General features: G+C 39.1%; 1 protein-coding gene across 1 annotated transcript; it reads right to left on the bottom strand.

Annotated features, from left to right (window-relative positions):
- Positions 1-568: 568 nt before the first annotated feature.
- Positions 569-7,780, bottom strand: LOC104164406 (glycerol-3-phosphate dehydrogenase, mitochondrial-like; the record flags this gene model as incomplete). The annotated part of the gene is made up of 5 exons (XM_009703725.1): positions 7,769-7,780; positions 6,529-6,700; positions 2,873-2,997; positions 1,801-1,898; positions 569-732 (listed from the first exon to the last, which is right to left on the bottom strand). Coding segments are annotated over exons 1-5 (571 nt in total), but the record flags the coding sequence as incomplete, so codon positions are not given.
- Between the last annotated feature and the right edge of the window lie 1,905 nt (positions 7,781-9,685).

Below are 9,685 nucleotides of genomic sequence, written 5' to 3' on the forward strand. Positions count from 1 at the left end.
CATTCACATCTTATAACAATTTCTAGTATTTTATTATAATTACTATGAAGACTGTCTTTGCAGAACACCCAATTTTACCGGTGATACAAAGTAATTGATCCAGGCCTCATCCAACCCAGTCCAAAAAACCACAACCAGGAGCCAGATCATCTATATAGGTCTGAAGCTATTTGCACAGTGGAAATGCTACAGCAAACCATTTAACATTACCAGAACGATCACGTTTTCCTGACTTACGATACCTCAGAGGAAGTGTTCAGTCCGAAAAGTGTATAGCAAAATCATGCACAGCTGGAAAGTTGTAGGGAATCATGAGAACACTAGAATGCTTTCACATGTCACTATACGTGCTAGCCAAGAAAACTAATATATTCTCTCCTACATCCAGTAAACTACTGTCATGAAAAACATGATTTATCTACCAAATGAATGCTGAAGAGGCAAGTTGGATCTTGCAAGTTGTTCTTCCCTTTAGAAAGTCAATGTACATGATCTCCAGTTGCATACTTGTGTTCCTCCCCCCTGAAAACACAGCACAATGTAATAAAAGCACAGAAAGGCGACATACCATCATAGTAGACAATAGCTCCAACAAGCTCATCTTTGCGTAGCATTGGAAAGAGCTCCAAGGCTCTTGACTTGCTAAGGACATAACTACTTTTCAGGCACTGACTTCCTGCCACGAGGTCATACAGCTTTATTCCAAACCAGTAGTACGGCAACTGCCACCATCTGCAGCAAAAAAAAAAAAAAAGTAGTGCTCCATGAAGTGAAATAATTAAAAAAGAAATTTAAAAGTGCACGCACACTCTGTTATTGAAATATAGAACACGTTAAGTAACACAGTATGTTGTATTGTACCAGTTTTACTTTGTGCCATCATACAAGTTCTGGTATCACAATAGAGGGTTAATATGCAAGAACTTATGTATTGTTCGCTACTGTTTTCAACCAATCTACTCGCTGCAGTTAGTCAAGCAGATTCGAGGCTTTATTTATTCCAGAATTAGGATCACAAACCGTTTTTTTATGCTTCAGTGTAAGGTGAGATATTAAAGCTATGTGTTGAGGGAAGAACCAGGCTGTGTGTGCAAGCTGAAAGGGTTCCTCAAACGCACATCTTGACGAGTGTCTCCTGCATAAACAGGACCAAATAAATGCAGTCGATCACTGACCTACATGAGCTCCAGCTATTACAAGACCCTTCTACTAAGATAGGAATAAAGCCCTATATTAAGATCACTCAGCAAAAACTCACTGCTCTAAGTAGCCTGTTACAGTGAGTAACTGTTCTTATGGATTTAAAAACCTAACCCAAATCACTTAAAGTCTCTTTCTCATACAAGAAGCAAATCGTTATCTCAATACCAAACCGTCACGTGCTAGGGAAGGCAAGCACACTGAATCACTGCACTGAGCACTGGTGGTTGAACAGACCAAACAGCACGTTGCCAAGAACACTATGATAGCATGTGTTGAAGACAAGGATGCACTGGAAAGAACAGCAAATAACATCCTGGGAATGAGAGTTCATTCCCGCTGCAAGCTCCCCTCCTCCCCTGTGTCAGGGTGGTAGAAGGGCACGGAACAGCTCAAGTCCAAGATGTGCTCCTCGAGAGCAGGTTGGTGCCGTAAGAGAACTTCATGCTTCCACAATACGGCAACATCTCACCTCCTGGAGGACAATGCTTGTGACAAATTTAAAGACATGCTTGGAAAGAGAGACCTGCAAACTTCTCCAGGGAAATAGCTTGCTTGTCAAGACCAAAGGTAAAGGAGAGAGATTATAGCAGAGCTTACTTGTAAACAGGTAGCATTATTGGCAAAGGAGCTGATAGGTGAGGAGCAATTTCAAGCAGATTTGCACGCTCCTCAAGTGCTTCTTTCACCATCTTGTACTGAAAAATAGAAGTGTATAGGTGAATCCCATGTTACTCAATTTTGCCTTCATGTGCAACATTTAATAAGAAACTGTTTATCAAAGCAAATACTTCACATAATTTTTATTGTTCTTTCAAAAAGACACAGATTTGCTGAAAAATTCAAGAGTTAAGGAAAATGTTTCCCAAGAAAATTAAGTTTCACTAGTTTCCTTTTGGTGTCTTGGCAGGTCAGTTGAATACTTTTTCATTTGAATGTGAAGCACAATAAGCCATGTTTCTCCTCACTATGGGCAGGATGCAGTTAAGGAGGGTTAGAACTCATCCCACGGTATAGCTTCTGTGTCAATTCCCACAATTAAATCCCATACTAACTCCAAGTTACAAATGCAGAAGTGTTCTTCTCCAAATCAGTCAATGTGAATCAATATGCATTCATTCTTCGGCAAAAAAGGTTGATTTCTACAGCTGGATAACTGCATGTTTTATATATTTCCCCATTTCTGTAGCAGTATTATAACCATTAAAACATACTTTCAATGAGAAGACAAATCAATTTCTCAAAACAAGAATATCACACTTCCACCAATACAAGAATACATAAAAGCATTTATATATACTTACTCATTTACCGTATTTTCTTTCCCCATTCCAAAATAAACAGGACAATGACTCACTCCCCCAAATTCTGATCATGACAGGTAGGAAGCTTGTTTTATTCTGAGATCAGCCCTGTCTCTGCCTTCCTTCCCCAACACACACACAGTCTACAAGGTATGGCAATTAGATTGCCCATAAAAGAATTTAGCAAAAGGCAGCAGCACTGATTTCCCTAGTCTGGAAAGCTCAACTGCAGAAGACACTTTCTATGTACAGTGGGTGTGGAATACAACAGTCAAATACTGAAAAAATAAAAAGGAGACTTGGATATAATTGGGATAGGGGAAGTGTCTACTAGCAATTTTTGCTTAACAACCAGCATAAACAATTACCTGCTCAAAATCCAACTTCATGATGGCCTTCTGAAGATATCTCACTCCACCATGGATCAATTTAGTACTCCTGCTGCTGGTCCCTGATGAGAAATCATCTCTTTCTAGAAGGGCTGTTTTTAGTCCTGTGTTACCAGAAAACCAAATTAACTTCTTAAATTACACAATTTGTATGTAATTCATTAAAGACACTTCTCTAGGGTAGAGACAATCACAAGAAAAATTACTCTGTACATGGATAAATTTGTATTCAAAGTGTAGTGCACCGTCTATATTGTAATGAAAAATTTTAGCCTCCTTCCTAAGGGAAAAGTCAAAACAGAACTTAAACAGAAGCACATTAAAACCTGGATATTTCACAATAGAAAGGCATTACAATACATTATAGGGGCCATGCTCCCTCAAGCAAATTATAGTTCGTATTCATGGCAGGAAGAGAATATTTTCATGAATTACTTTTAACTCTTTGCGGCAGAGAGCTCTAAACCTATCGCACTAACAATTTAAACAGCATGCCAGAGAGGCAGACAACTGGCACCTTTGTCTGCTTACTTGCAGTCTGCCTTAGACCTGCGCAAAACCAGAGGACAGCCAGCCATAGGCACGCTCACCACTCAGGGAGAGCTCACTAGAGAACATGACGCAAGACACATATACAATTCTGCCACATACATGAAATAGTTTCATGAGGCTTAATACAAAATATAGTAGTACCTTACCTAGAACGTGTAGCAAAGGGAGAAAGTAAGTTCATCTACAGTTTACTATGCAGATACGACAGTGCTCATACAGCACACAGACATCCTCCTTTTACACATTACATATGCAAATGGCACACACATGCAAAACATTCATTACAAGATATCACTAAGTATTTCAGAAAAACATTTACTCAAAAACGTGCCCGCATACTCCAGGAACGGCAGGCACTGACAGTTTGACCAGCACGAACAAGGGATAACCACACAGCTCACAGACCTTCACATAAATCCCAAACACAAAGTGCTTTACAACCAAATGTTATCGTGCTCATTCTACCAAACACCTTGAATGAGGTTGGCGTGTTTGTTCCACAAGTTGTGCTCCCAGTTAGCCTGAAGGCCAGGAAAAAGCTTTCCACGGGCAAAGGCACACCGCTTCATATGGAAATCGCTATGAAACCATATACCCCAACACTGTCGACACGACATCCCTTGTACAAGGGAAGCGCTGGCATCTTCTTCGTGGAGGAGGCTGACATGGGGTTATGTGATGGAAGTTAGGTAAGGGAAGAGTTGCAGGAAACAGACAATTAACAGATGCCTTTTAATGATAAAATACAGGCAACAGCCTGGCTACATCCTTTGGCACATACTTACAAGACAACCACCACGGACTTCCAACATCCAGCACCAGTAAACCCAACCAAGATAAGCACCACGAGACAAGTACACGGCAATCTCTCACTTAAAACATATGTGGAAGGACAATCTGTGTTAGAAGTTAGCATAACAGGCCCTCTCCATCACTGGCAGGCAAGGAAAAAAGTGAATGAAATTCAGCAACGTTGCTACCAAAACCAATAGCAACAACATGACGAAGCATACCCAAGGAGGAGAGCATCATCTGCATTAGAAGTTATCCCTTGGGTCTCTCCTTCGCCCTCTTTGAGGGGTGCTTTATGTTATTGGTTGGTGAACAGACATTTTAACGTCTATTGGTCTCCCAAAACTTTTATGTCCTTAAAAAAAAAATCTAATTATTACTGGTAACTTCCAAAGATCAGAGTAATTTATTTTTGTCAAATGTGACTGAAGATTAATGGATAAAATCAGAAATAATTTGGCGAAGATATATCAAACACATGAAAAGCAAAATTTGTTGTTAAGCGAAGCAAACATAATAAAAGAGCAAGTTCCATGAATGAACAGCAACAATACACAATTCATTAACCAACTGTCTAGGAATATTTCACACTTCAGAAACCTACTGATATAATCAGAATATCTAGTAAAAGGATAAACATAGATTAACTATAATAATTTCTGTATGCTTTACAACTGCATTTTCTACCACAACACAGCAGAGGCAGACGTGAAAAGAACCCAAGTTCTATTTAATAACATATGGAAAAAAAACAAACCCAAAACAAATAACCAGATTTGAGTTTTTATGTACCTACCAATGCTGCAGACCTTACTGCTTTATCTCTTTCAAAATTATCACAACTTCTGGACAAGTATTTTCCAAATCAAACTACAAAATACTTGTGGAGTCAGGTTTTGCTTCTTATTTCTGAGGTATATCTACAGGTTAAAGAACCTGAAGAACTTTATGGCTATCTACTATGTTTTACACTCTTGGTTTTTTTTCCCATTTTAGTTTCAAAAGCAGAAACAAGGTCTACAAACACAGGAACTATGGAAGGCTGGTTCTCTCTCTCATTGGCTGATTGTACTGAAAATAGCAACTGAGAGAAAACATCCCAAGATAAGCTTTTCTCACAAATCTTTTACGTATCTTTTTGGATAAAAATATGCTATCAAAATGCTATATTCCTCCCAAATAGAACAGGAGTTGATGGTACAGTGTCTCCCACAGAAACAGTACCCATGCATTCTCACCTCTGTATCTGAAAATCTATTTTCATTAAACTTGTAAAATGACTTATTCTCTTAAACTGTCACATTTGACTGAACCTGCTGGATAATTTCAAAGTTACTGTGTGAGGTGGATGACACAGAGTGAGCATTAGTGTCCTGGTTTTTCAACCCTTGAACAGAGCTTTGCACATGTCTGACCGATTGCACGAGCTATTGGGCAGCATCTGCCACCACACACATTCTCATCCTCCTGCAGAAGTCAGGTAAAAAGCATTAGCTTCAACTCATTTTACCCTGAGCTTTCTCTAAGTTTAGGTTATGCATAAAGGTAACATCAACTCTGCTGTTTCTAGTAGCTTTTTAAACCAGTTACACAGCTAATCCTCCCAAAAAAGGGGAAAGGGAAGCACAGATCTACTGCATGTACCTTCAGACTACATGGTGCCAGTATCTTTCACTGACAATCCACACAGGCTTCTCCAAACCTGCACTATACTGAGCAGCTATAATGCATTAGCAGAAGTTGCAGGTATCTCATGTTGTAAGCAACACGAGCTGGAGAGCCGCCGTGCCTCACTAGAATTCACACTTGGCCCTCTCAAAACAGTTGCTAAAAGCACTGTGCAAGTCTCGTCTTCTCTTTGCTGCAGATATTCTCCTATACAAACAAGTGAAATGTGACTATAGATAAACCCGCTAAATAAGGAGCAGCAGAGGATGAGAAGTCCATCCGAGAGCATCCAGCAAAAAGGTTTGTGTTAAACAACTGCATACAAGCACCTAGACAGTAAAGACTGCTGAAATAACACAAAAGAGCACCCAGCAAAAAGGTTTATGTTAAACAACTGCATACAAGCACCTAGACAGTAAAGACTGCTGAAATAACACAACGAAATGACTTTTTTTTTTTTCCTTCAAGTTCATTTTAGCTTCTGAGAACAGAAGTTGTTTTATAACCAGGCATTCAGAGTATACCTTCTCTATCTTCAAGTGCTTCTGAAAAGCCAGTCTGATAAATTTATTATAAACCATGTAATCCAAGAATAAGAAAGCAATTAAATTTTCAAGCCTTACCTCTAGTGACTGCATCTAAAGCACAGCCACATCCTGTTGCTCCTCCACCTATAACAAGGACATCAAATTCACTTGTGGTTTGCAGTGCCAAAATCTGTTCTTCTCTTGTGGGATAATGGCTCTTGATTGGAACAGTCACAGTTTCTGCAGCTTGAACATGCACAAAGGTACCCTACAATGATTAAAAACAACACATATGTATACACATACACAACCAAATCGCAGCATTTTCTATAACCATAAAGGAAAACTCAAATATTCGCAGTCACTTTACCTATATTTAATAATAACATTGTATTAAAAAATTATGAAGCAACAAGCAGTATTAAAACCATAAAGGGTTAGCACACATTTACTTCATCTTACCTATTTCAACATAATGCTGTACTCAAGTGCTACAACCTGTATTAATTACTTCTAGGAATTGCCTTCTGCTATGTCAAATGTTACAGGATGCTCTGGAAGTATTTTAATAAACAGACGCATCGTTAGACTCTCAACTTTCTACCAAAAAAATGCATCAAAAGAGGACTTAAAGATGAAAGTACACTTTATATTTTAAAATTGATTACTTCTAAAGTAACATTAATCTAAGCTCAAATTTGATCAGGTTCATGAGACAATGTGGTTTGCTGCCAAATATAGTATACTAAAACACCAAAGAAACACTATTTCCACATCTTTTTGAAAAATCTTCTAAGCAAACCAATTTATATCCTACAACGTGCTAAAATACAACTTTTTTTTAAAGTGACAAAACTTAATGATGTGGCAGTTTCCAGAGAAGTCCAGATTTTACTGGAATGGCTTTGAGAATCTCTAGCATTCTGCCTGATATCCCACAAGCCACTGCTGCTCTCCATTTAGCCACTGCAGTGAGAAAGGCTGACATGCTTGCTCAGTCAACTAATAATGGACCATGGTTTAAATTTTAAGGTTTTAACCAGTTTCTGAAAGCTCTCTTCTGTTAACATTAAATTAAACTGAATTCTGAAAACCTTTACAGTAAAGGAATCCCAAACCCTATCAGTTGTCATATACTTCATAATCTATGTTACGAGCAACATCACTGTGGGTTTATACTCCTCACACTCATTTTATATACAATGGGCTGTAGGCAGATATCATAGTTATTCAGACAGTTAAATAAGCATGACTTTTGTGGTCTTGAAGCCTGCTTTCTCTGAGCTTTCAGCTCCAGCTTTGCTTTTTGTTTCAGCTCTTTTCCTCCCAAACTTACCTCAATCGCCATTGTCCCTCATTCTGCACAAAACTAGACAGTGAATTTCTCTCATCGCTATTTGTTAAGACCCGAAGGACCCATCTTTTCCACAACAGAATACTCACTTGTACATAAGTGTACCTGGCAGACGGAGCATTTCCATTTATAATGTAAGAAGGGTAGTGGAGGTACTGGTCAGAACACCTGCAGCATATCCCAGCTCGGCAGCAGATCCCCCCCCCCCACACCTCGAGAACATCACTTGAGCCACCTCTTTCAGAAATAACCATGTCTCAGTGCTCTGAATTTTGTTTGATTGAGAGGAGTGCTTCTATTAGTACCCAGTACTTCCAAAGGAACTGTTTTAACCACTACTGATTTGAAATACATACGTGAAAACAAATAAATGCCTACACTACCCAGACCAGGACAGACAAACTAATTGGTCGATTCAGAATGGATCAAAAGAAACAAACAGGAAATCAAGAATTAACATTTTCAGAGTCTCCTGAAAATTATAAACAATTTCAACACAAGAAAAACCTGTTTAAACCGTATAGTCTGAGCATTATCCAGGCTTTAGTCCAAATGGGAGACTTAACTGATGTAAAATAGCTTGTGTCCAGATCTCCTGGATGCGAAAGAGTAAACTAATACAAATTCAAGTGACAAAACACACTACTTTTTTACTATCATCTAAACAATCTATTTGTCCAATCTCTTTCCATCCACTGCTTACAATGTGCAAAGAAGCCCACTCATTTAAGTTTTTATTTCCAAACATTCTTTGAATAGACTGAATTAGGCAAGTTGCTCAGTTACAGAAATAACTTTATTGCTTATTGCACTGTTAACAGTGAATTACAAGTGCCACAGAAATAGCTCCTAAGCCCACTCCCAGGCTACAAACCCACCATCACAAGCACTGTTTACCCTGCCTCGGTGTTTCATCGTTGCTCGAGTTTCCCAGATAGACGCTCCTAGATGAAAAGTTCTCCGCTAATATAAGCTGCCACCAGGTTTTAGGAACTCCAGCCACTTTCCCTGGCTTTTGCAATGGGAAGGGAACATACACCTGACATATTAAAATAGCTCAACCAACAAAAGGCAACTCAGTCGCTTGCCACCATCTGTTCACATGCGCAGCTGAATGGGTTTCCGTGAGTAGCTACCCAAACTGTGTAGCTCCTCTTTAGCAAGCAATTCGCTGGTCGTCATAGAGCTCCGTAAGCAGACCTTGTGAGTTAAAGGTAAAAGTGACTCTTGCAACACGGCCACTGCAAGTTAACAGCCAGTCCAGCCATGCACAAGAAGCCTGAATTCCGATTATATGGTGCATAAACCTAAATATTTTAGTTTAAAATTCTTTTTGCATTCTTCAGCAGTACTATGATTGAAATGCATTATTTCTCAATGTTCCTATCACTACTACACAACTGAAAATAAATCCTAACAACTAGTAGCTATGTCTAAAGGAAGTGCATATGCAAAAGATCATTAATGATCAAGTTCATCCTATAATCATGGATTATATTGACTACAATGCATGTAGCTCATGCAAATTACTTAGGATAGCAGCAAGCTCTTTCATTGCACATGTGTTACAATTCAATCAATAAGGAAAGTTGGACTACAGAGAGTGCTTCACTTTATATTAAGTATTTATATCTTCCCAGAAATAAAGTTGAAATTAAGATTTAAAGCAACCAAAGTTTGGCAAATTATGACTCAAGCTATTGTATTACCACTGATCTTCCCCAAGCACAGCGCCTGTGGTTCCTGCTGGGGTCACCTCTGGCCCAGGCAGGCCCAGACCCCAGCCCAGCTCACCTCCAGTGAGCACTCAACCACCTGTGGCCCAGGCTTAGTCTCCGACTACAAAAGCATAGTAACAAAAGGTCTCCTTACCCTCAGTCAGTTTGCAGCTGACACCAA

This window comes from Cariama cristata, unplaced genomic scaffold (assembly GCF_000690535.1).
Source record: "Cariama cristata isolate BGI_N322 unplaced genomic scaffold, ASM69053v1 scaffold42897, whole genome shotgun sequence".
Lineage (NCBI taxonomy): Eukaryota > Metazoa > Chordata > Aves > Cariamiformes > Cariamidae > Cariama > Cariama cristata.